This window comes from Dendropsophus ebraccatus, chromosome 4 (assembly GCF_027789765.1).
Source record: "Dendropsophus ebraccatus isolate aDenEbr1 chromosome 4, aDenEbr1.pat, whole genome shotgun sequence".
NCBI classification, from domain to species: Eukaryota; Metazoa; Chordata; class Amphibia; order Anura; family Hylidae; genus Dendropsophus; species Dendropsophus ebraccatus.
The window spans coordinates 104,193,856-104,221,840 of record NC_091457.1 but is presented as its reverse complement, the minus strand read 5'-3'; the positions used below and the strand labels follow the sequence as shown (position 1 = coordinate 104,221,840).

The following is a 27,985-nucleotide window of genomic DNA, read 5'->3' as shown; positions in this document are numbered from 1 at the left end:
GCTTGTCAGACACACACACATATATATATATATAATTTCCCAAAAAAGTTTAATCCAGACAGAAAAATATCAACATTTACATCCCCCGGACCAAAAAATGTATATACTCAGAGAAAAAAAAAAGTCTTTTCCAAGGTCCAGCCAATCACTGCCCTCTCACGCAGAGCAACCACGCATGTCTCCAGCGAGACTCACCCATTTTTGGATTTACTGTCTCCAGGAACACAGAAGTAGGAGGGAGGGGGTTCTCAACAGTGATGGCACATTCCATATAAAGTGCTGCTTTATCCTGCCCAGTGATGCCCCTGATACCTGCTGGTAGTGTTTATTAGTGGGCAGAGGGTATTGGGGGGGGGGGGGGGGGTTGCTGTCTGTATATAGCGTCAAGTAAGCTTGGCTATGATGTGAAGTGTAGCAGGAGCAGAGCTGACACGATAAAGAATCGAGACAGATGGTGGAAGGGTCCCATGGGGTGCCTGAGGTTTCCACCGGGCAAACAATTTAATACCAACAGTGAGGGTAAAGGACCCTATGGGGTAAGACATGTAGTGTTTCCATGGTTCTCCTCCTCCAGAGCAGCAGGAGGCATCCACCACATGCTGGGAGATAGATCAAGGCTGGCCAACAGTTGACAGCATCCGCAGGTGTATTATACGATGGGTGTTGCGGCACTTGTCTCGGTGGCAGCAGACATCTCTGCTTTACCACCGCTGCTGAAGGATGCCTCATGTGACACATCATCTTCATCTTCCTCCTCCATGCTCGGCCATGATGTCTGGTCTTCTACTCGCTTCAACCGTTCATTCAGAGCCTTCAGAGCCAACTGCCTGCAGAGGAGACAAGATAGGAGGTAAGAGCAGTCACCTAATCTCATCTCTTCTTCTAGTAACAGAATTGTCCTGCTCAGCACATCTTCTAATAATTACACTGACCCCTTTAGGACAGCGCTAAACAATTATTCACTAAATAACACACATTACAAAGTTATACAACTTTGTAATGTATGTTATGTTAGTGAATGGCCCCCTTCCCCGTGTTTCCCCCCACCCACGCCAGACCCGGAAGTGTAGTGCTCTATACTCACCTGATTCGTGTCGACCCGCACCAGCCCTCCTTCATGCCGCCCCCCCCTCTGCGTCGTCGTCAGCTGCTCAGCAGCGATTGGCTGAGCACCGTTATGCTCAGCCAATCGCGGCTGAGTAGCTGATGATGCGGCAGAGGGGGGCCGGCATGAGGGACGGTCGGAGTGGTTCGGCCAGCCTCCTGAAGATTACATCATTGTCACCAAGATGGCGGCTGGGGTTGACACGAATCGGGTGAGTATAGAGCACTACACTTCCGGGTCTAGCGTGGGCGGGGGAAACACGGGGAAGGGGGCCATTTACTAACATAACTTGTAATGTGTGTTATTTAGTGAATAATTGTTTAGCGCTGCACTACCTCTTTCACTCCTCAGATCTTGGGTGGCGGAGAGGGTAGCTACTACTGGAAGAGGTGCGAAGGGGGTCAGTGCTGCCAACGCTTTCCACTGCAGTGAGTGGTTGAAAAACCTGTGAGATCACGGTCATGTGACCGTGACGTCATCATAGATCCCTTACCCATTGTATGTCTGGACACTGGTAATGCAAGGCTGGTATTATCCCTATAGTTTCTTCTACAGAACCCCTGCTGTGTGCTGATGTCAGGCACAGGTAGGGACCCTGTGCTTCACCAAACAGCAAGACGCGGCTACTCTAGACCAATATACCAATTTTGATCCAGTCTCGATGATGAATAATTTTTTCCCCATAACTTCCCCTTTAATTGTACCTATCTCACCCTGACATATATTAAACCCACCAGTCTGCGAGCAGTGGCCGTACTAATATGGCTGCGGGGACTATGAGCTGATGCTTTCTTGTGAGTTCTTTCTCTTCATTCTGTCTGAAGGGTGTTTAACCAGTCCCCCCACCCCCCAAACACTGGGACACTCTCTTATTAGGCAGGATATGCTGCAGGGGGCGCTGACAAACCTTATTAATCATCAGCATAACGGCCTCATGCACAAGAAAAGATCATCCCAACCGTGAAGCAGACACCCCCGGGCTCCCACCAGCAGAGGGGACTTCAAGTTGGCAAAATGCCAATCCTTGGCCCTTGTATCTGTGGTGCTGAGTCAGGCAGAGCACGCAGAAGAGTGTCCCAAAGCTGTCCTCTTCTGTCTGCTTCTACAAAAGTTGTCTGGATTTGAATTGCAAGTCATGTAACAAGAAATCGGGTCTAGATTTAAAGTGATTTTCCAGAAATATTTTATTGTATTGATATCTCAGAGGTGCCGAGACCTTGTTTCAAGGTGTCCATTCGAGACAATCCTCCGTAAACAACCTGGCCTATATTAGGATTGCGATGTGATGCACAACAGTGAAAAAAAAAAACAAATGCAATCACAAACGGTTTTTCACAGTCCTTAAAATCACTGGACGTATGAATAAGGCCTCACACCAGGGCATACCTTCGTGCGTCTGTGTTTAGAGAACTGTCTAGACATATAAACTGTAAGAAGTATTAGACTGGGTTCACAAAGCCTTAAAGGGGTACGCCATAGAATTTTTTTTTCTTCAAATAAACTTATGTCAGAAAGTAATACAGATTTGTAATTTACTTCTATTTAACAATCTCCAGTCTTCAAGTACTTATTAGCTGCTGTATGTCCTGCAGGAAGTGGTGTATTCTTATCAGTCTGGCACAGTGCTCTCTGCTGCCACCTCTGTCTGTGACAGGAAATATCCTATGGGGATTTGATACTGCTCTGGACAGTTCCTGTCATGGACAAAGGTGGCAGCACGGAGCATGGTGTCAAAATAAAAATAAAATACCACTTCCTGCAGGACATACAGCAGCTGATAAGTAATGGAAAGCTTTCAATTTTTAAATAAAAGTGAATTACAAATCTGTATAACTTTCTGACACCAGTTGATTTGAAAACATTTTTCCCCTCGGGAGTACCCCTTTAAGCAGTGTCCATCAGACATATACCCATGACAAATGCCACTTAGGGTCCCATGTTAAAGGGTATCAGTCACAATGGTGACCAGTGCAAAATGGAGTGCGGCTCATGCTGGAAGATTGTGCTTCCCTGTATACGTCCCACACTATCTTATTTCCATGCACATGCCCTCCGCTAATCAACAGGGTCAGTGTGTGACATATCCAAGGCAACATAATCTTCTGGGGTCAGCTGCTCCTCTACCCATGGTGCACTGCTTTGCATCGTGACAGGCACACTTTACAAAAACACTTACCAAACTGTACAGTCACTAAACTTAGTAGTACACTTTTGGCTTCCAAGGCATATGTGGGGTTCTATGCATCTATTTTAAGGGTACAAACCCACACACCGTATACACAGCAGATACGCAGCAAAAACGCAGCAGATTTGAAGCAGATTTGGTGGTGCAGATTTGATGCTGTGTTCAGTTATTTAGATCTAATCTGCTGCGTATTTGCTGCGTATCGCAGCAGTAAATAAGCTGCGTATACGGTGTGTGGGTTTGTACCCTAAGGGTACAAACCCACTTGACGTATTTGCTGCGTGAATCAGTCTTAAAAATAAGCAGGCAAAACGCAGGTTGGCTTTATACGATTGTTCTGCGTTAAAATACGCAATTGCGTATTTTTGAAGCGTGAAGCTTGTTGTTAGCAAAGCATCAGTTGTTAAAATACGCAATTGCGTATTTTTGAAGCGTGAAGCTACATGCGTTTTTCGCACAGGTTGTTAACAACTGATGCTTTGCTAACAACAAGCTTCACGCTTCAAAAATACGCAATTGCGTATTTTAACGCAGAACAATCGTATAAAGCCAACCTGCGTTTTGCCTGCTTATTTTTAAGACTGATTCACGCAGCAAATACGTCAAGTGGGTTTGTACCCTAAGGGGTAGTTCACACAAAAAATCGTTGATTTTTAAAGCGAGATCGGCGCTGGCGGCGTTAGAATCAATGGAGCCGCGTTATAAAGGGGTGGGGGATTCCTCCCACTGGGGGTGGCCTGGCCCGTCTCCAGTGCTTCAGCCCAGGCCTCATGGATAGAACGGCGCAGTACACAGGAACCGGGCCACGGTTCAAAGAATGTACTGCGGCAACGGCTTCCCTGCGCCAGCTGATGGTGCCAGAGATTTGTAATTTACCTCTATTAAAAAATCTCAAGTCTTCCAGTACTTATCAGCTGCTGTATGACCTGCAGGAAGTGGTGTATTCATTCCAGTGTGAAGAGCAGGAGAGGTGGTTTTCTATGGGGATTGGCTACTGCGCTGGGCAGTTCCTGACATCCTGGCAGTACAGAACACTGTCAGCCTGAAGAGAATACACCACTTCCTGCAGGACATCCAGCAGCTGATAAGTACTGGAAGACTGGAGATTTTTTAACAGAAGTACATTACACATCTCTGGCACATGTTGGACAAGTCGATTTGAAAGAAGAATCTAACCTGCTGATGGCCCCCTATAGTGCACAGGGTGCTGAGGATGAACGCAAGTCTTTTACCTTCATCCTCTGTGCAGTTTTAATGTAATCCTGTGTCTGGTAAGGCCATTTGGAGGGCAGGGCCTAACCAGACACAGGATTACACTACAACTGCACAGAGGATGTGCACAATAGGAAGCTATGAGCAGATTACATTGGCCTAACCTGCTGCTAGTTCCCCTATAACATATGCACCTATAACATCCCTTATGCTTAAAGTGACTGTACCACCAGGCCCAGGCTGAAGCACTGGAGGCGGCCGACCCACCCCCAGTGGGAAGAAACCCCAGCCCCTCCATGACGTGACTCCATTAGAATCAATGGAACCCTATCATAGAAGGACTAGGGTTTCCTCCCACTAAGGGTGGGTCGGCCCACCTCCTGTGCTTCAGCCTGGGCCTGGTGGTACAGTCACTTTAACGCAGTGACAAAGGAGCAGATGCCTATATAAACCAACCAGGTTCCAGCTTTCATTTTTCAGAGGCTATTTTAAAAATGAAAGAAGCTATTTGATTGGTTACTATGGGCCACTGCTCCTCTATACATGTTTGTTACCTCTCAGCCTTTAGTATACTGAGCAGTTGTAGAACTTTCCGTTCTAGTGATGTCTGAGGACAGGGAGGCAGCTCCTCCCCATACACTTTACCTTCTCCTTTCAGCGTCTTGGGGATCAGTGCCCGGTAAGCTGATGGTGATGGAGGATGGTGCCCCTACATCGTATCTCTTGACGGCTCGCGGGCAGAGTCGCAGTTTCACCAGGCCAGCATGCGTTAGGGTTCCTAAAAGAGCAGCAGCAGGTTGCAGGGGTGCCGGGAAGAAACTGGCAAAGGAGAAGTGGTCAGACATATCTCCTCGTCCACGGCTGTGTCTCTGGTAGAAGCGCAGGTACACCCAGCCAGAGAGCAGGCCCAGACTGTACCCCACCAGCACCTGACCAGGGATCAGCCCGGCCACAGTCAGGACTGTGACCCCCAGCAGTGCCAGCTGAGGTAGGAGCCGCACCCAGCGCTGAGGCTCCGCCAGCCCATCTCCAATCGTCTGTTTATGTGCCACTAGGACGGCGCCAGCGAAGGCCGGAAACCCATGGACCTGGGCAGAGAACAGGAAGTTCAGGTCGGCAGTCGCAGCATAGGCCACCAGGAAGAAGAGGGAGCTGAGGACCCCCACAGACAAGCTGACCACTCCATAGAAGAGCAGCAGCTCCGGGGCCCCCCACAGCGGCTCCAGCCTGCGCCCGGCCCCCAGAGTCAGCAGCAGATTAGCCAGGACGTCCCATAGGTGCAGCTCCACCAGTCCATGCGTCACTAGAGTCCACAGCCAGAGGTTGGGGGGCAACAGTAGTCCAGGGGTGACGGCCAGGACGTGAGCAGTGTCCACCCAGAAGGAGAGAAGGTAGAGGAGCAGTACTGCCCCCCACAGGCACTTCACCAGCACACTGCTCCCAGACAGCACTGACAGCAGGCGGCTGGCGGGGATGGAGTGCAGCATGGTGGCTGGGGTATAATATGCTGGGAGCCCTCAGCACTGGTCTCTACATGAAGGTGTGCAGGCAGGAGGCTACAGACAGGGGGCGCCCTCCCCTACACACAGGCCCCACTCACCGTGTCCCCCACATACACCACACCTGCACGGAGCGGCTGTGGGAGCTCCCCGACAGCGTCACCAACTTCCCCTCCAGGGGGCCACAGTGTGACCGGCCCTGCCCAGCGCCCCCTACAGCCCGCTCCTATGGTCCCCGCTGGCTGTGAGCCCCTGTGGTCAGGTGACTTCAGGCTCCCCCGCGGCCGCCCTGTCTCTTCAGCCCCCGCTGCCTCTCTCCTGCTCCGGGTTCCGGGCTGTACAGGGGAAGGCCAAACACATCCACCCGACAACGTCATCAGCCGCGCAGCGTACAAACACACAGCGCGCATGCGCAGCCCCTACCGCGCAGGCCTCTGGGAGTTGAAGTCTTGATAAGAGGGAATGAGGGAGGTGTACATACACTCTCAGTGCTGAAGCCTGGGTCACAGCTAAAGCATTATAATAACAGTCATGAATGATGACTGAGGTATTGAGGAGTCAGAGGATAAGATCAGCTTAAGACAAGTAAACAACATCTTCCTAGTCACTGACTGCAAACACTGAGACTGCTAAACTGAGTCATTGGATTCAAAGTTATTATAATGGAACTGGAAAACCACTGTAATTGAGGCTGCATCACTGTGTGAGAGTCCTCAGCTGTGCCCTGTGTGTGGTGAGAGTCCTCAGCTGTGCCCTGTGTGTGGTGAGAGTCCTCAGCTGTGCCCTGTGTGTGGTGAGAGTCCTCAGCTGTGCCCTGTCTATAATGAGAGTCCTCAGCTGTGCCCTGTGTGTGGTGAGAGTCCTCAGCCGTGCCCCGTGTGGTGAGAGTCCTGAGCCGTGCCCCGTGTGTGGTGAGAGTCCTGAGCCGTGCCCCGTGTGTGGTGAGAGTCCTCAGCCGTGCCCCGTGTGTGGTGAGAGTCCTCAGCCGTGCCCCGTGTGTGGTGAGAGTCCTGAGCCGTGCCCCGTGTGTGGTGAGAGTCCTGAGCCGTGCCCCGTGTGTGGTGAGAGTCCTCAGCCGTGCCCCGTGTGTGGTGAGAGTCCTCAGCCGTGCCCCGTGTGTGGTGAGAGTCCTCAGCCGTGCCCCGTGTGTGGTGAGAGTCCTCAGCCGTGCCCCGTGTGTGGTGAGAGTCCTCAGCCGTGCCCCGTGTGTGGTGAGAGTCCTCAGCCGTGCCCCGTGTGTGGTGAGAGTCCTCAGCCGTGCCCCGTGTGTGGTGAGAGTCCTCAGCCGTGCCCCGTGTGTGGTGAGAGTCCTCAGCCGTGCCCCGTGTGTGGTGAGAGTCCTCAGCCGTGCCCCGTGTGTGGTGAGAGTCCTCAGCCGTGCCCCGTGTGTGGTGAGAGTCCTCAGCCGTGCCCCGTGTGTGGTGAGAGTCCTCAGCCGTGCCCCGTGTGTGGTGAGAGTCCTCAGCCGTGCCCCGTGTGTGGTGAGAGTCCTCAGCCGTGCCCCGTGTGTGGTGAGAGTCCTCAGCCGTGCCCCGTGTGTGGTGAGAGTCCTCAGCCGTGCCCCGTGTGTGGTGAGAGTCCTCAGCCGTGCCCCGTGTGTGGTGAGAGTCCTCAGCCGTGCCCCGTGTGTGGTGAGAGTCCTCAGCCGTGCCCTGTGTATGGTGAGAGTCCAGGAGGCCCACCCTATATATGGCCTATCTCCTCGCTGGATATGGCGTCCTTTATCTTCATCCACAGGGACGTAATCTGCCGGCCCTAAAGCTGTTTCCTCTGGACCGTTCACATGTGGGCCTCCTGTATACCAGAAGATGCTATACATATATCATTTTTACATAAAGTAGAAAAAATAATCAGCGGCACTCACCCATTTGTGCAAGTTTATTTCAAGGTGCACAGCTGGAGGAAGTGTTAGTCAGACACGAGACGGCCGTTGCTGACCTGCACTCCTTGCAATCTCTCTCCCTACTATGTGACTAAGGGCCCTATTCCACCGGACAATTATCGTTCAGATTATTGTTAAATCGTTTGAATCTAAACAATAAATGTTCGGTTGAAATGCAGTTAACGATTAACGACAGAACGAGAAATCGTTGATCGCTTTATAAGACCTGGACCTATTTTTATCGTTGCGCTTTCGCAAAACTTTGCAAATCGTTCGCATTAAATGAGATGTTGTTCGGTCATTCGCAGTAGATACAAACGCAATAGCGAAGAAAAAAATTATCGCAAATACGATTATAAGTAACGATTATCGTTCCATGGAAATGAGTGAATGTTTTCAGGTCTTTCGCAATAGCGGTCGTTTGAGATCGTTAATCGTTAACGATTATGTGAACGATAATCGTCCGGTGGAATAGGGCCCTTAAGGGTACTAGGGATGGTCAGAACCTGAACTCTCGGCAATGATTCCCTCCGTGGAGCGGGTGGATACAGCCGGAGGACCGCCTGGAGAACTGGGATACAGCCTATGGCTATGGCTGTATCCCAGTTATACAAAAAATCTTCTTTAACCCCTTAAGGTCAAAGCCTATTTTCGTTTTTGCGCTTTTGCTTATTCCATTTTAAGTTTAAAAGTCCATAGTGCTTGCATTTTTTCACCTAGAGACGTATATGAGCGCTTATTTTTTGCGAAACCAATTGTACTTTGCAATGACAGGCATTATTTTTCCATAACATATTCTGCGAAACCGGAAAAAAATCATTTGCCCTGTCAAATTGAAAAAAAAACCAATTTGTTTTGATTTCAGGGAGTTTTGCATTTACGCCGTCTGTCCTATGGTAAAACTGACTTGTTATGCATGTTCCTCAAGTCGTTACGATTACTATGATATATAACATGTATAACTTATATTGTATCGGATGGCCTGTAAAAAATTCAAACCATTGTTAACAAATATATGTTCCTTAAAATCGCTCCATTCCCAGGCTTATAGCGCTTTTATCCTTTGGTCTATGGGGCTGTCTATCGGTACCTTGATTGCGCATATACGACTTTTTGATCGTTTTTTATTAAATTTTTTCTGGATTTGATGCGACCAAAAATGCGCAATTTTGCACTTTGGAATTTTTTTGCGCTGACGCCGTTTACCGTGTGAGATCAGGAATGTGATTAATTAATAGTTCGGGCGATTACGCGTGCGGCGATACTAAATATGTTTATTTATTTATTTATTTATTAATTTATATTTATAAAATGGGAAAAGGGGGGTGATTTGGACTTTTATTAGGGGAGGGGATTTTTTTATCAATAAAAGCACTTTTTTACTTTTTTTTTACTGTAACTAGAAGTCCCCTGGGGGACTTGTATATAGACAGCACTGATCTCTCATAGAGATCAATGCGGTGTATATACACAGCAAAGATCGATTAGATCGGTCATAGATTACTATGGCCTGCTGCAGGCCATAGCAATCTATTGCCGAGCCAGGATCAGCGTCATTCCGACGCTGAGGCCCGGCACGGGCAGAAGAACGGATCTCCCCCCCGCGATCGCATCGCGGCGGGGGAGATCCGTCCCACTAGACACCAGGGCAGTGTGAACACAGCATCTAAGTGCAGCTGTCAGGTTTGACAGCTGCACTTAGAGGCTTAATTAGCCGGCGCGGCAACGGGACCCGCGCCGGCTAATAGAGGCACTGCCTGGCTGCACGTGTCAGCCGGGATCAGCGCCGTTCAGAGCGGCACCATGACGTATCAGATACGTCATGGGTCGCTAAGGGGTTTTTAAAGCTTCTTAATTTATAATACTGAGCAGCTCCCTTCCTCTACCTAATAGTATAACTATATACATTGTTAGTTTCAGTAGCCTCTAGTCTTTGGTTTGTTTTTCCCTTGAGTTATTGACAAGGATATGTATAATTTATACCAGCTATACATATATAATTATATAAGGAATATACCTGGGTTATACCAGTTTAGCAGGTTGTTGCTGTCGTTCTGTGCTTTATACACCAGGTGGCAGTAAAGTTCCCTCAGACTCTCACATTCATCCTGTACATAGCAGGTGTGATGGGTTTATAATAAATAATACATGGACAAAAATATAAAACCGCAAAATACAGCTGCTTGGGATTGTGTGAGTGAAACAGTGACTCTCCCTCTCTCTCTTTCTAGTCTTTATTGTCATCATTCTCAAGTCAAAATACTATGGCAATATGGCATTGGCCATTAGGGTGTCCTTGGCAACAGTTGTTTTTTTTTTTGTCATTTTTTAAAAATGCTACCCTGTTACAAAGCCAAGAAAAATGCCAATGCTGCTCGTGGCGTTTCTTTCATGCGCTTGCACTTTTTTTTTGTATTTTTTCTATTCTTTTTGTGTTTATGTGTGTACTGTGCTTTGTGTGTCTTTGGCATTTTTCTGGTTGGCATTAGGACCCGAAGATGGACGTCATTGCTGAAGTCCATGTTTGGATCTTAATATTGACCCGAGCACACCCGTACCAGAAAGGAAGAGGTTCAGTGACCCCCTCTTTGCTGGGGTGAGCACCAGACCAGGCACACTAACTTATCTGTGTGCTGGGTTGCTGAGAGGAAAAGAGGGTGGTTTAAACTCTCTAATCATTCTACTGAACTCTATGAGAGAGAAAAACACCAAAAAAGTATGTAAGGCAGATTATAAACTTCTATTGACTTCCAGCTAACATCTGGACGCTGGAGTTTTATTTGGTGTTTTTGCCAAATTCTGAGGCAGTGTGAAAGCAGCCTTGGCAGAGTAGAACGATGCTACGCATAGCAGCTGCTGCTCTTTGGATTTAGAACTACTATGCGTTACATAATTAACAACTAATTGAAATGTGTGCCATGTAATAATCACTTGTGCAAGAAGTATGTACAGTTGCTGGAAGCTATCCTCATTAATAACAGCTCACGCAAGGGGATCCCCTTTAACCAATTACCCCGCCATGCATTCTAGGTCTTAATGCTCAAAAACATTTTCTGTTTTTCTATGGTCACCTTCAAAGCACTGTAACCTTTATTATGTTTCCTTTGACATAGCAAGATGAGGGCTTATTTTTTGCAGGACAAGTTTTATTTTGTGTTGCTTCCACTTTGGAATACATACAACTTTTTGATTATAATTACACTTCTACTTTTAATTTACTTTACTTAACCCACAAGCAGGGCCGGATTAAAGGGTGGGCACCTGGGGCACGTGTCCCGGGGCCCCCACCACATAGGGGCCCCCACCAGCCCGAACCCCGGAAGCAGGGTTCCAGTTTCAGGCTGGTGCATCTAGGGCAGGGAAACTCCATCCCGCGCCGCTCTGCCTCACAGGAGAGCGCGGTGCCTGACAGTTTCTGTGAGGCAGAGCAGCGCACGTCTTTTCTCTCAGGCGGGCCGTGTGCGATGACGTCATTTCATTGCGCGCCACCTGCCGGAGAAGACGTGCACTGCAGGAGATGACAGAGGACCTGGCTAGTGCAGGAGCGAGGAAAGGTGAGTGGAGTGTTGTTTTGTTTTTTTACCACCATCACTGGGTTACCACTGGGGGAAGGGGTGGGGGTCTGAAAGTGAACTACAGCTGCCAGCACACCACCGGGGGTGGTTGGAAGAGTGAACTGCAGCTACCAGGACATCAATGAGAGGGGGGGGACTACAGCTACCAAGACACCACTGGGAGGGGGGAGTGAACGACAGCAACCAGGACACCACTGGGGGGAGGAGTGAACTACAGCTACCAGGACACCACTGGGGGGGGCTACAGCTACCAGGACACCACTGGGAGGGGGGACTACAGCTACCAGGACACCACTGGGAGGAGGGGGGGACCACAGCTACCAGGACACCACTGGGAGGAGGGAGGGGGCAAAGCTACCAGGACACCACTGGGAGGAGGGAGGGGGCAAAGCTACCAGGACACCACTGGGAGGGGGGGACCACAGCTACCAGGACACCACTGGGGGGGGAATACAGCTACCAGGACACCACTGGGGGGGGGGGAACTACAGCTACCAGGACACCACTGGGAGGGGGGTGAAATATAGTTACCAGGACACCCCTGTAAGGAGGAGGGAGGGACTACAGCTACCAGGACACCACTGGGAGGGTGAGGGACTACAGCTACCAGGACACCAGTGGGAGGGGGGGGGGGGCTACAGCTACCAGGACACCACTGGGGGGACTACAGCTAGCAGTACACCACTGGGGGAAGGGGGGGACTACAGCTACCAGGACACCACTGGGAGGGGGGAACTACAGCTACTAGGACACCACTGGGAGGGGGACTACAGCTACCAGGACACCACTGGGGGGGACTACAGCTACCAGGACACCACTGGGAGGGGGAGGGGAACTACTGCTACCAGGACACCACTGGGAAGAGGAAGGGGGACTACAGCTGCCAGGACACCACTGGGGGGGGGGGGGGGGGACTACAGCTACCAGGACACCACTGGGAGGGTGAGGGACTACAGCTACCAGGACACCAGTGGGAGGAGGGGGGACTACAGCTACCAGGACACCACTGGGGGGACTACAGCTAGCAGTACACCACTGGGGGAAGGGGGGGGGGGACTACAGCTACCAGGACACCACTGGGAGGGGGGAACTACAGCTACTAGGACACCACTGGGAGGGGGACTACAGCTACCAGGACACCACTGGGGGGGACTACAGCTACCAGGACACCACTGGGAGGGGGAGGGGAACTACTGCTACCAGGACACCACTGGGAGGAGGAAGGGGGACTACAGCTGCCAGGACACCACTGAGGGGGGGGACTACAGCTACCAGGACACCACTGGGAGGGGAACTACAGCTACCAGGACACCACTGGGAGGGGCGAGGAAAGCTACCAAGACACCACTGGGAGGGGGAGGGACTACTGCGACCAGGACACCACAGGGAGGAGGGAGGGGGACTACAGCTACCAGGACACCACTGGGGGGGGACTACAGCTACCAGGACACCACTGGGAGGGGAACTACAGCTACCAGGACACCACTGGGGGGGGGGGGGGCTACAGCTACAGGGACACCACTGGGAGGGGGGGGGGGGCTACAGCTACAAGGACACCATGGGGGGGGGGCTACAGCTACCAGGACACCACTGGGAGGGGGGGAACTACAGCTACCAGGACACCACTGGGAAGGGGGGGGACTACAGCTACCAGGACACCACTGGGAGGGGAAGGGACTACAGCTACCAGTACACCACTGGGAGGGGGGGACTACAGCTACCAGGACACCACTGGGAGGGGGGGGGACTACAGCTACCAGGACACCACTGGGAGGAGGGAGGGGGATTACAGCTACCAGGACACCACTGGGGGAGACTACAGCTACCAGGACACCACTGGGAGGGGGGGCCACAGCTACCAGGACACCACTGGGGGAGACTACAGCTACCAGGACACCACTGGGAGGAGGGAGGGGGATTACAGCTACCAGGACACCACTGGGAAGGAGGGGGGGGGGGGCTACAGCTACCAAGACACCTCTGGGAGGGGTGGGGGACTACAGCTACCAGGACACCACTGGGAGGGGGGGTCTAATACAGCTACCAGGACACCACTGTGGGGTACTACAGCTACCAAGACACCACTGGGAGAAGGGAGGGGACTACAGCTACCAGGACACCAGTGGGGGGGGGGGCTACAGCTACCAGGAAACCAGTGGGGGGGACTACAGCTAGCAGGACACCACTGGGAGGAGGGAGAGGGACTACAGCTACCAAGACACCACTGAGGAGGGGGAGGGTTATTACAGCTACCAGGACACTACTGGGGATGGGGGGGGGGTTAACTACAGCTACCAGGACACCACTGAGGAGGGGGGTAGGGTAATTACAGCTACCAGGACACCACTGAGGAGGGGGGTTGGGTAATTACAGCTACCAGGACACTACTGGGAAGGGGGGGTTAACTACAGCTACCTGGACACCACTGAGGAGGGGGGAGGGTTATTACAGCTACCAGGACACTACAGGGGATGGGGGGGGGGGGGGTTAATTACAGCTACCAGGACACCACTAGGGGTTGACTACAGCCCCCAGTGGGAATCACTGGGGGTTAACTACAGCTACAAGAGCACTACTTAAGGGTTAAATATATTGCTTGGGTCATATGGTGGCACAGCAGGAGGCATTATTACTATATGGAGGGCACAGCAGGAGACATTGTTACTATATGGAAGTACAAGAGGGTGTATTATTATTTTATGGAGGCACAGCAGGGGGCATTATTACTTATATGGAGGTACAGCAGGGACATTATTACTATATAGAGGTACAGCAAAGACATTATTACTATATGGAGGTAAAGCAGAGACATTATTACTTTATGGGGGCACAGCAGGGGCATTATTACTATATGGAGAGGCACCGCAGGGGGCATTATTACTATATGGGGACAAAGGTACTTTATAACTGGGGCACAGCAAGGGGCATTATTACTATATGGGGACATAGGGAATTTATAACTATATGGGGGCACAGCAGGGGATCCCACATACAGGGGGCAACCCACATACCTACTTACTTTACTGGAAATCACACCAAGAAGTGGAATTACTACTGTTTGAGACCCTATGCGTTGGAAAAAGGGAAGGAAGTTGCTGAAAACTTGCGGAGCCTAAGATGTTTGTCTGACAGGTTCTAAAGAGACGAATTGTTGCTGCAAAAAATCATCACAGTGGTCTGGGCCAGATGGAGAGGAAACGGAAAGTGACACTTCAAATCAAAGAAGATGTCACCTGTGAGTCACTAAATGACATTTCTTTTGTATTTTTTTGAAAATTATTTGGTAGGGGTGCCCCGAGTTTAAACCAAAAAAAAAGGTTAGGCTATATTGCTCTAAGCCATAATTCCCACACTGTTTCTTCCTAGCAAAATCCCCCCCATTAACTAATCGATGTATTTCCACATGTTCAAAATCATTGGCCACCGGCTGTACATCGCTACGTTTAATAGTTATGTGCGACCGATGGCTGATCCAGCCTTATAATAGGCTCTGTAAGCGAGCGCCAATCTAGCAGAACAGCAATGCTTACCCAGGATATGAGGCCGTGTAATATGGCCCTAACACAGTAGGTAAGAACGCAGAGAAAGTGCTGGGTTTTCACATTGCATTGTTAATACAAACACAATGTGAGAACACAGGGCTGTGAGTACTCAGCCCTCCCCGCTCCTGTCTCTAGGGACTGGCATCTTCCTCTGCACTGCAGCCTCTAGTGACCATCATGTGCATAACAGAGGATGAAGCTGAGCCACACCGCCAGGAGCGAGGAGGGGTCTGTGCTAAGTCGCCTACAGCAGGCATGTCCAAAGTCCGGCCGGAGGGCCATTTGCGGCCCGCGTTCCGAACTTTTACGGCCCCCCAGGTATCCAGCTTGCTATTATCTGCCTGTGTTATAAAGCATATAGCATGTAGCATGTAAAATGGTCGGCCCTCGCACATGTTCACTTCATCAAATTTGGCACTCTTCGAAAAAAGTTTGGACATGCCTGGCCTACAGTAAGCTGACATCTGTATAGATCACGATATAGTAAAAAAAAAATATATATATATATTTTTTTTTTTGGGGGGGGGGGGGGGTTGTTGGGGGCCTCCACCAACCTTAATCCGGCCCTGCCCACAAAGGGACTCTGACAACTATCAGCAGATCACTGCTGTGATGCAATGTACTAGTCCCCTAGTGCCGGGTATCCTGCCTGTCAGCAGTGAATCTTTGCCTGAGGTGCAGGAAAAGCTAGCTCCACCTAAAGTTTTAATTATGTTTGGTATTTGTGCTGCACATATCCCCCATATACAGCCCAAATGAAGGTAGAAAGACTGTAGTTCCTAGATGACATATCTCAAGATTTGTATTTTCTATTTCTCTCCTATAAACTAATTTTTTCCTCTACTCCTTAAAAAAAGATAGTGAAAGAGCTTGATAGATGGAACATCCTGCCCCTATTTCTCATTGGCCGAGCTCAATAAATAAAGATGATGAGTTGTTCAAAGATGTTCTGCCCCTACAAACCATTCCCCTCCTTCTTCATCACCATGATGTATGACTTCTCCATCCAGCTTTTGTATGATTTTTATGAGTGTTCTCGCATTGCCTATAATAAATGATGTCTTCCTAGTATAGGAGGTAGGACTCTAAATGTCAGATATATTAAGTCTCTACAGTTTAGCATCCTTATTTAGACATCTTAAAGGGAACCAATCAGCACAATATGGATATGGATATGGTTCCCAGCAGCAGAGTATAGATCTATTGTGCAGCAAAAGATGTTTTATGACGCTGCGCAAAGCCAGGAGAGGGACAGCAGCTAGTCATCTGGGCGGGGAGTGGCCAGTGTGCAGTGTGGGAATGATTGACAGGCAGAGAAACCCATTTGTGGACTCTCTGCCTGTCAGTCATCCCCTCACTGAGCACTGACAGACAGAAAGCCGTGACTAGTCAAGGGCAACTCCCCACCCAGATGACTAGTTGCAGCCAAGAAACAGCTGTTAGGCACTCACCAAACGTGCATGTATGTTATTCACGTATAGTGAGTGCCCAATGGCTGTTCCTTTGTTTCATTGTGTGATTCGCCTTTCTATTTATTGGAGCACCTCCACTGTTGCAATAAGTCTGTACCTGGGGATACCTTGTGCGATGCCGACTGTCTTTCTTCATTTCATCATATTACTCCTAACATTTTTATCATCTATTGCTTTACCCATTACTCTTGTAATGATATGTTACATCGTATCTTGTATTCCAGTCCCCTCCAGAGCTGTAGTTACTATCTGTCTGGCTCTCACTAGGAGTCTGTCAGCGTTCTGCTGACAGACACTCCCCCTGCCAATGTATTGCATTGTGGGAGATGTGTTATCACCTGCCTGTTACCATACGTGTAGCTCCTGGCACGTCTTGCAGTGAGTCACCTAATGATGATTAATTACATTTGTGCTATTGTGACACATTGTGACTTCGGCAGAGTCTCGGCTTTTCAGATGTTATTGTTTGTTTTCACTTTTCTAATCATGAGGTGCGGGGAACACGGGATAAATGCAGAACATCATTTAAATCGCTGTGATTGGTTTCTATAGTAACCAGCATCCCGACTTTAGCAGTACATAGAGAAGGTGCCGAGATGATTGCTGGTTGGGGACATTCAGTAAATCGGCTGGCGGTAATATGGCATACATAAAATAACATCACAGCACATGTGAGCCATTAAAAGCCGACTCCAGTCAGTACTGATATTTAGGCTGGATCTCCTCATTTGCATTTAAGGACTTCAGAGAAAACACATTGAAAAAAATGGATGCTGGCAAAAGGCTTGACAGTGACAAGGATGGTCCAACACTCCAAGAGGAGAATAACATCTTCTGTATTCCTTATCTGTGGATTCACAAGTACAAAGTACAAACAGCGTTTCCTAGACTGAAGAAAGTTTGATTGTATGGGCCAATGAGTAGTGTATGTGTAAGCAAGTGCTGATCTGCTAGAGACTATTACACGGATCGGAAATCGTGCAGCCCTTGCCTTAAAGGGAACCAGTCACCCGGAAAATCAATGTAAAGACAAGGATATGTGCTGATAGATCACCCAGCACACTTCCCAAATATGCCCCTGTAACCTCTGTGCCCCCCTCAATTAGACAGTAATCTTACTTTGTTCAGGTCACGCGCTGTATGTAAATTTTTGCTAAGTAGTCCTGGTGGGCGTATGTAGTCCTGGTGGGCGTATGTAGTCACGGTCCGGGGGCGTATCTAGTCACGGTCCGGGGGCGTATCTAGTCACGGTCTGGGGCTGTAATCACGCCCAGAGGGGCGTGATTCGGAGGCTTGCGGTCCAGTGACGTCATCCGGCGGCTTGCGTTCCGCGTCGCGGCCGCGCTGACGTGTTCGGGAACCCGCGCATGCGCAGTACGTCAGTGTCGTCTCCCGCCGTACTGCGCATGTGCGGGTTCCCGAAGACGCCGGCGCGGCCGCGACGCGGAACGCAAGCCGCCGGATGACGTCACTGGACCGCAAGCCTCCGAATCACGCCCCTCTGGGCGTGATTACAGCCCCGGACCGTGACTAGATACGCCCCCGGACCGTGACTACATACGCCCACCAGGACTACATACGCCCACCAGGACTACTTAGCAAAAATTTACATACAGCGCGTGACCTGAACAAAGTAAGATTACTGTCTAATTGAGGGGGGCACAGAGGTTACAGGGGCATATTTGGGAAGTGTGCTGGGTGATCTATCAGCACATATCCTTGTCTTTACATTGATTTTCTGGGTGATTGCCCTTTAAGTGTAAAATAATAAACTGTATACATACCTCCCACTGTTCTTTTAGCTTCTCCCCGCAACTACTTCTCTGAAGTGACAGGCCACTCAGCCAACCACTGGCTGTGGTGTTGTCCCGTCTCAGCCAGTGATTGGCTGAGCAGCCTGTCACTGCAGAGACCGGCACAGAGGTTCCACTGGTGGCTGGCGGAACCCTGGGAGCGTGGACAGGTGTGTATACAGTTTAGTTTAATTTTTTACATATTCATCAACCTCAGCCGCGTATAACTATTATATGTAGCCGATGATATTTAGGCAGAATTTTTATTGGATTGATCATTTTCATTGGCTGATCATTGTCTTTATTGTATGGAGCAATAATCTGCCGAATAAACTTAATTCCTCAGATTATCGCTCTGCGTAATAGGGCCCTAAGACATCCTGAATATTTCATGACCTGCGTGTCTGCATTCAGTCCACCCGATAATCTCTGGCCATGCCTCTATCCACTCATATAATAAACTATATAGAAGATGGTAAATAAATTAATATTATTTAGATCTAGATTTAGAAATTAGATTTGGTTAAGGTAAGTGTGTTATAATCTATAACAGGGTGTCAAAGTCAGATACACAGTGGGCCAATATTGAAAAATTGGACAAAGTCACGGGGCAACTATGATATTTATTGAAGCGTGCAGATCGGCGTGCGGCCCTTCCAATGTTGTCGCACATAGTAGCCAGCCCTACCATTAGTTCCCCATAGAGTAGTCAGACGTCACAATAGTGCTCTATAGAGTAATAGTACTCCCAATATAATAGTAAGCCCTTGCAATAGTGCCCCACTTAGTGGTCAGTCCTCTCAGTAGTGCTCCACATAGTATTCAGCTACAACAATAGTTCCCCCTATAGTTGTTAATTACTACCCCCACTGGAAGACTGGGCTGGATCTTGGGCAGGACCTGTGTGGTGATGTCACCACGCTGCCCTAAAATGTGTTTCACTCACTTCAAGGACACAGGCTTTAAAACTGGTCTGAACGGCCATCCGGACAACCCAAATAATAATCTGCTGTAACATTGGTGGGCCAGCTCTAGGAAATCAATTGATGTCCTTGGGGGGGCCAAAAATAATGACACTGGGGCCAGATTTGGCCCGCGGGCAAGAGTTTGACATGTCTGATATATAATGAGGTAATAGTCACCTGGCTCAATATTTGTAGTAGTTACACTGATGACCTTGGTGGTATAGATGGCATAGATGACTAAATATACATTAAAGCACAAATATTTCTCCTTTAATAGGAATTTTTTCCTTTGAGTCCAATTAGGGGCAAATTGGGGGAATAATCCTTATGGAACTATTTTCCACTAGTATGGCCAATCGTCACTAAGTTTAGACTCTTGGGGGGGGGGGGGGGAGAGAACACAGGAAGTGCCGTATTTTCCATGATAACCAAAAATTTATGTAAATTACAAACTTGATTTATATCACATCTACTGCTGCTTTAGATTTTTAAACTTATAATGACAGGGACACTTTAAGATTTCACTATACAATAGGCAAAAATCGCATTTCTTTCATTGACATTTGCAACCAATTAATTCTATGTAAAGTAACCACATTCACATTAGCTCCACTGGAAACACTATTCTACAGCCACTAGTAACCACCCAAACATACCGTTAAACCCATTGCAAACAATAGGGCATTTTAACATAGAGAACAGAGTTGAAGAATAGGCTCACAGCTTGTGGGTTTCCTGGTTGGACATACAATAGACCTAGAATATAGTATCTAAAAAGGAGAGAAATATGTTGCTGGCAGGAATGAAGGAAATACAGCAAGGCATCTCAGAAATGTCCAGCATCCAACCTGGCAATTACGTTTCTGTGGTCTGTAGCAACAGATACAATCAAATAGTAAATATCAGAGGGAACTTTTCGATATTGTTTTATGGTGACACTCCAGTTTTTGAAGAGAAGGAGGCCCAAACATCTAGGCAGTTTTAGATGTAGTTTGGGAAAGTGTCAGCTATGTCTGTACAACCTCAAAACTCAACCATAAGATATTTAACCCCAGTGATGGCTCCTCCATATATTAATCCCAAACTATGACACTAAGTACGTAGGGCACATGAAGGAAGGTATAGCATGCAGTGTCACATATAAGGGCTCCACAAGTAAGAAATGAAATGGTAGAATATCAAACATATTTCCCAGTCCTTGAATATGGAATACACAACCCCTTCATGTGCTGCCAAACATTTCTTAGTGGTCCAGGTAACGTTAGCACTTGTAGTTATATGGCATTGAACCATAGTGGGGGTCGTCGTAGGTTCCTAATGCACAGAGGGGCCTTTTGGATGTATGTACAAATATGCACTTTCCTTTTGGTCTGAATAGAAAATGGATTTCTTAAATTATTAATAAAATGCTGACTCTGGAATAGGCATGAGTATATCAAATTGGTTTATCAAAGGGGTATTCTAAGTTATAATACTTATAAATATTTGGTTTAGAACAGAATAGGGAGTTGTGCATTCATGTTAATTCTCCATTCCTTGTCCATGGAGCTGCTGGAGACAGCTGAGGACTGTATTTTATCTAAAGCAGTTCCATAGACAATGGCGGCCACTAAAATCCTTTGGACTCACAGTCTTATTAACATGGGACCAATAAAGTAACAGTTTTTCATCTTATGTCGACCAAGTGCTCCTTTTGTGGCTATAACTTTGTATATACTTTTATTTGTGTTTCAGTTTCTCACCATTTTCAAGATTTCTGCATAAACTTGGTTGTGTGCCATATGTGGCCAATATGTGTCCAACTCTAAAAGTGTCCTGAAGTTTTTATACCAATTCTGTCTTGGCTTATAATGCACCCATTGTGCTTCCTGGTAACGTGCAAGTGTCGTGTGCTAATATGAATTATGGTGCTGGTGCTAATATCACAACCACATACTGTACCCGTCTGCATCATGGCCCAAAGGGAATTTCAGCCTACCCTCATCTGGGGTCTGGTGTCAGGGTATACAGGCTGAAGATAATGCCTACTTGGTGTCATATTGTATTGATATATGTGGTGTATTCTACGTGCTGTTGTTGTGTCCCACCAAGGGTGTTACCTGTCTGTACACGATCTCGCAAAATCCTGTACTTTAAAGTTTTAGTGGCAGTGAAGTATTACTTACGTTTCGCCAATGATAATTGTAGGGATCTTCCCGGGGGATGGTGTGTTTGGACACAGTTCAGGCAGCAAACTTGGGCTCATAAAACAGCTTTGGGTGTTTATTTGTAGCATAAACAGTCCAGTAACATAAATACGGCAACACTGTGCAGTGAGAATAAACAAAACAAAAAGTCCTGCCCGTCTGGGCGCTTACTAATACAGCAGGTTACCTCTCTGGCACTTCAGTGATCAGTATTGCGGGGTGTGAACAGGCCCCAGCAGCGGCTGTCTTCCCAGCTCTCACCAAACAGCATGCAGGCTGTTCACTCCTGGCTGAGAGAGAGAGAGCTGTACACTGAGCACAGCTTTTGCCTTCTCAGGCTGATTGGGATCAGAGCTCACCTGATCCCAAAACCCACACTGGATCGAGGGGGAGGGAATGGCAAGTCCCACTACCAAAACCTACCTGCCATTCCATGTAAGTCCAGGCCCGGCAATAATAAATAATAGCTCAGCAGCATAACACTGCTGAGCACAGATGCCTCCTGGACTCACCATCTCACACTGTGTATCAACCTGGGTGAGATGTACATCCCCTCGAGCACTTTACCAGTGACATGTCCACATATCCCCCCCCTCTTCTTCAGACCGGAGGGCTGAGCGTATTGTCCCCACAGGCAGTGTACCCTTGATAGGGCGTCAGCATTTGCCTGTAATTTCCCTGGCCGGTGTTCCACAGTGAAATTAAAGTTTTGTAGGGACAGAAACCACCTAGTCACCCTTGCATTCTTCTCCTTGTTTATTTTCATCCATGTTAGGGGGGCATGGTCTGTCACTAACTTAAACCTCCTGCCTAGTAGGTAGTACCTCAGGGATTCTAGGGCCCACTTCACTGCCAGACATTCTCGCTCAACTATGGCGTAGTTTTTCTCGGCCGGGGATAGTTTCCTGCTTAAGTACATCACCGGGTGCTCCTCGCCATTCACGACCTGTGAGAGGACGGCACCTAACCCTGTGTTAGAGGCGTCTGTCTGTACCAAAAACTCTCGCCTAAAGTCAGGGGTAACTAGCACAGGCTGTTGGCACAGGGCAGACTTGAGGCTTTGAAAAGCCTTCTCGGCCTCTGGAGTCCATGTCACCATTGCGGACTTCGCACCCTTTGTCAGGTCAGTTAGTGGGGCTGCAACTGAAGCAAAATTTGGCACAAACCTACGGTAATAGCCCGTAATACCCAGGAAAGCTCTGACCTGTTTCTTTGTGAGGGGTTGAGGCCAATTCTGTATTGCCTCGATTTTATTTAGTTGTGGTTTCACTAACCCCCTCCCAATAATGTAGCCCAAGTATTTGGCCTCCTCTAAGGCTAGTGCACACTTCTCTGCATTGATGGTTAACCCCGCATCACTTATGGCATCTAACACCGCCTGGACCTTACAGAGGTGACTTTCCCAATCCGGGCTAAAAATGACCACATCATCGAGGTAGGCAGCGGAGTAATCACGATGTGGTCGCAGAATCAAGTCCATCAACCTCTGAAAAGTGGCAGGGGCTCCATGTAACCCGAATGGCATCACTACATATTGGAAGAGCCCATCAGGGGTGGAGAATGCAGTCTTCTCTCTAGCCTTAGGAGTGAGTGGGATCTGCCAGTAGCCCTTAGTGAGATCGAGGGTAGTTATGTACCTGGCATTACCCATCCTTTCTATCAACTCATCTACCCTGGGCATGGGGTAGGCATCGAACTTGGAGATCTCATTTAACTTTCTAAAATCATTACAGAACCTCCAAGTTCCATTGGGCTTTGGGATTAACACAATCGGGCTGGACCACTCGCTCTGGGACACCTCAATGACTCCTAGGTCAAGCATACGTTTTACCTCGGATGATACCGCCTCCCTCCGGGCTTCTGGTATCCTATAGGGCTTAAGGTTTACTCTGCTTCTAGGCTCAGTTTCAATATGATGACTAATGAGATGCGTACGCCCTGGTAGGTCAGAAAACTTGTTTTTATTTTTCTGCAGGAACTCCTTAGCTTCCTGCTTCTGAGATACTGATAGGGTGTCACCAATCCTGACCGGAGGGATTGGTGGTGACAGATGACCAACAGGCTTTGTCGCCACCAAGGATTCCCTGTCTTTCCAGGGCTTGATCAAGTTTATGTGATAAACTTGGAAAGGCTTCCTTCTACCTGGTTGGTGTACCTTGTAGTTGACCTCACTGATCTTCTCTACAATTTCATAGGGACCCTGCCACTTTGCTAAGAATTTGCTTTCTACCGTGGGAACAAGTATGAGTACCCGGTCACCTGGGCTAAATGTCCTGATTCTTGCAGAACGATTGTAAATTCTGCTTTGGCCCTCTTGCGCCCTCTGGAGGTGTTCCCTTACTAGGGGCATTACAGTGGCTATACGGTCCTGCATTTGTGCTACATGCTCTATAACACTCTTGTATGGGGTGGACTCACTTTCCCATGTCTCTTTCGCTATATCCAATAAACCCCTAGGGTGACGACCATAGACTAATTCGAAGGGAGAGAACCCTGTGGACGCTTGGGGTACTTCCCTAATAGAAAACATCAGATAAGGTAGTAAGTGATCCCAATCACGACCATCCTTTTCCACCACTTTTTTTAACATATGTTTCAGGGTTTTATTAAACCTCTCCACTAACCCGTCTGTCTGTGGGTGATATACAGAGGTACGTAGGTGTGAGATTTTAAACAGTTTGCATAGCTCTTTCATCACCTTTGACACAAATGGTGTACCTTGGTCAGTCAAGATTTCCTTGGGGATCCCCACCCTGGAAAACATATAAAACAATTCCCGTGCAATTGTTTTAGAGGTAGTGTTTCTTAGGGGTACAGCCTCAGGATAGCGGGTCGCGTAGTCCAACACCACTAGAATGTACTGGTGTCCCCTAGCCGACTTTACAATGGGACCCACCAAGTCCATTGCGATCCGGTCAAAAGGTACCTCTATGATGGGGAGTGGGACCAAAGGACTGCGAAGATGCGACACTGGAGCGCTAAGCTGACATGTGGGGCACGACTCACAGTATTTTTTTATGTCAGCATAAATTGCAGGCCAATAAAACCTCTGGAGGACTCTCTCCTGTGTTTTATCTGTCCCCAAGTGTCCCCCAAGGACATGATTATGGGCCATGTCGAGTACCTGACGCCGGTACGACTTAGGCACCAGAAGCTGTTCCACCACCTCATCATTAATTTTAGTGACTCTGTAGTAGAGATCATTAGTCATAGAAAAATGTGGAAATTTTTTCTCAGCTTCTGGTTCCTGAGGTACCCCATTCATAACAGTGACCTGCTCTCTCGCATTTTTGAGAGTGGGGTCCTGTAATTGTGCAGTACCAAAATTATCCCTAGACACCTCTAAGTCTGGAACATTTTGCGCAGTGGGAGGAGCCTCTTCCTCACCAGCCAGGACCTGCAAAGGAAAAGCATCATATTCCTCCTGTACATTTTTATCATTTACCGTGGGTAATGCAATAGGCTTAGGGGTCTCCTCACTCCTTTCAGGGGATTGTTGTTTTCCCCATAGAGCCCAGAACAAAGGAAAATCACGCCCCAATATAACATTATGCATAAGGTTTTTAACCACACCCACTTCATATTGTACAGCGCCTAGTTCAGTCCCGACATTAGCCCGTACTATAGGGTAAACCTTTGTATCGCCATGTATGCATACCACACTCATATGTCTTGCTGGCACAAAGTCCCCAGTCACCAGGCTGGCATGCACCAGGGTGACAAGGCTTCCTGAGTCCAGCAACGCCTTAACAGGAAAGTCATTTACAGTAATGTTGCAGACTTGTGGTTCAGTCTCTAGTCCAGTGACTGCAACAAAAGACGGCTCCGCAAATAGCGACTGACGCCGGCTAGCGTCACACTCCATGGGCTCAGAGGTAAGAGGGCAATGGGCAGACATATGTCCCGTCTCGTGGCATCTCCAGCACTGGATAGGGCCTGGTCTCCTTGGCAGGGAGTCCTTTTTAGGGCCACTTAGCCACCGGGGTCCCCCACCAGTCTTTTGCCCCTGAGACACCTCCTGAGCGCTCTTCCCTCTATCAGCACCCCTCCACACTCCCCCAATAGATGGAAGTCTCTTACCAGATGATGGCACAGATCTGGCACTCCGGGGAGGTGACGGTGCTGCAGGAACATCACGGAGGTAGTCCTCGGTCGCCTGGAACCTCTCCACAAGGCTGACGAGTTCGTCGGCACTCCTAGGGTCGCCTTGTCCCACCCAGCGTTGAAGATCAGCAGGAAGGGCACGGAGGTAGCGATCCATCACGACCCTCTCTAGGATCTGGGCAGGAGTAGAGGTGTCTGGCTCCAACCATTTTCTTGCCAGATGAATCAGGTCGTACATCTGGGACCTCGCTGACTTGTCCAGACTGTAGCTCCAGTTGCGGACCCTCCGGGCACGGACAGCAGCAGTAACTCCTAGTCGGGCGAGTATCTCTGCTCTTAGCCGAGGATAGTCCTTGACCTCTTGCTCACTGAGGTCATAATAGGCCTTTTGAGGTTCGCCTGTTAAATAGGGAGCAATGACCTCTGCCCACTCAGTGGAGGGTAACTTTTCTCGCTCAGCCACACGCTCAAAGACAGTTAAGTAGGCCTCAATATCATCATCAGCAGTCATCTTTTGCAGCGCACGCTGCACAGCTCTTCTCACAGACAAAGTCTCTGGCGCGGCTGCTGCCACCAGCTGGGGATTAGCACCTGCAGACGCCTCTTGCTTTGCTATCAGGTGCTCAATAAGTCTCTGTTGTTGAGCCATTGCTTGCTGATGTGCAGCCATTGTCTGTTCATGGCGCAGATTAGCGGCTGCCTGATCCTGTTTAGCGGCTGCCTGAGCCTGTTGTTGTGCGGCCAATGCCTGTTGTTGTGCGGCCAATGCTTGCTCATGGCGTAGGTTAGCGTCTGTCAGAGCCTGTTGTTGCTGCATATTCACTTGCATTAACTGCTTCATCATCTCCTCCATGTTGCTTGACTGTTTTTGGAGTGAAGCCGCAGCCTTCACCCAGGACATAAGCAGCTGTAGCCAAGTTGATGCACACCGTTGCCCCTAGCAACCGTTTTGCCCGCTCCGCAGCACCAATTGTAGGGATCTTCCCGGGGGATGGTGTGTTTGGACACAGTTCAGGCAGCAAACTTGGGCTCATAAAACAGCTTTGGGTGTTTATTTGTAGCATAAACAGTCCAGTAACATAAATACGGCAACACTGTGCAGTGAGAATAAACAAAACAAAAAGTCCTGCCCGTCTGGGCGCTTACTAATACAGCAGGTTACCTCTCTGGCACTTCAGTGATCAGTATTGCGGGGTGTGAACAGGCCCCAGCAGCGGCTGTCTTCCCAGCTCTCACCAAACAGCATGCAGGCTGTTCACTCCTGGCTGAGAGAGAGAGAGCTGTACACTGAGCACAGCTTTTGCCTTCTCAGGCTGATTGGGATCAGAGCTCACCTGATCCCAAAACCCACACTGGATCGAGGGGGAGGGAATGGCAAGTCCCACTACCAAAACCTACCTGCCATTCCATGTAAGTCCAGGCCCGGCAATAATAAATAATAGCTCAGCAGCATAACACTGCTGAGCACAGATGCCTCCTGGACTCACCATCTCACACTGTGTATCAACCTGGGTGAGATGTACATCCCCTCGAGCACTTTACCAGTGACATGTCCACATAATATAGATATACTGTACTGTAAGTTTTGCACAGCTGTGGTGTCTAAAGGATTATTGTTTCTGTTTTGTGCACCAATGAGAGCACTTTCTATTTTTTACCTATCTCTAACCTTTTCTTTTTTTTTTTTTTTTCTTCTCACCTACTCACAGCACCTTTTACAGATGCTGTAGGAAGTTGTCACATGGGGAGAGTAAGAGACGGGACACACACAACTAGTCCAGCGTAGTGTAGTGTAGTCTGAGGTGTGGTAGTGGACGCACGCCCATGGGCCAGAGAGCATTTATTTCTTGAAAGCAGCACTTCCATACACTATGCAGTGCAGAACGCACACTTAGGGTGCCTTTACACCTACCGGATCCGCAGAAGTGAGATCTCACTTCTGCGGATTCGCAGCGAGATCAGCTGCGGATCCAGTATCAATTCACCCCTATGATAGCACATACTCGCAGCGGGATTGACATCCCACTGTGAATATGTGCTTTAACCCCCCCGCTGTCCGCAGCCCTGCCGCATCCCCCATCCCCGGCCGCATCAGCCCATCCCCGGCCGCATCAGCCCATCCCGGCTGCATCCAGCAGCCTGCATCCCCCATCCCCGGGCGCATCCCCTCATCCCCGACCGCATCCCCCCATCCCCCCATCCCCGGCCGCATCTTGCAGCCTGCCGCCGCCCGTATCCCCCCATCCCCGGCCACATACCCGCATCCCCCCATCCCCAGCCGCATCCTGCAGCCCGCCGCCGCCCACATCCCCCCATCCCCAGCTGCATCCCACATCCCCCCATCCCCGGCCGCATGCTGCAGCCCGCCGCCAAGAGCATACAGTACCTGCTCGGCGGTGCGGCTGCAGTGAGGCTGCCGGCTCCGGTCCCACTCAGATCAGCTGAGTGGGACCAGAGCCGGGAGC

The 27,985-nt window shown here is 49.2% G+C and overlaps 2 protein-coding genes across 2 annotated transcripts in view; one reads left to right on the top strand and one right to left on the bottom strand.

Annotated features, from left to right (window-relative positions):
* Nucleotides 1-32: 32 nt before the first annotated feature.
* TMEM115 (transmembrane protein 115) lies at nt 33-6,393 on the bottom strand. The gene is made up of 2 exons (XM_069968682.1): nt 5,148-6,393; nt 33-827 (listed from the first exon to the last, which is right to left on the bottom strand). Exons 1-2 carry the CDS (start codon nt 5,987-5,989, stop codon nt 650-652), a joined length of 1,020 nt encoding a protein of 339 aa, XP_069824783.1. The 5' UTR covers nt 5,990-6,393; the 3' UTR covers nt 33-649.
* Nucleotides 6,394-6,519: 126 nt separating this feature from the next.
* Nucleotides 6,520-27,985, top strand: part of LOC138789837 (caveolin-3-like) — a 39,612-nt gene continuing 18,146 nt past the window's right edge. The window contains exon 1 of the mRNA XM_069968681.1: nt 6,520-6,586. The gene's annotated coding sequence lies outside the window, so the exon portion shown is untranslated. The remainder of the gene's footprint in view (nt 6,587-27,985) is intronic.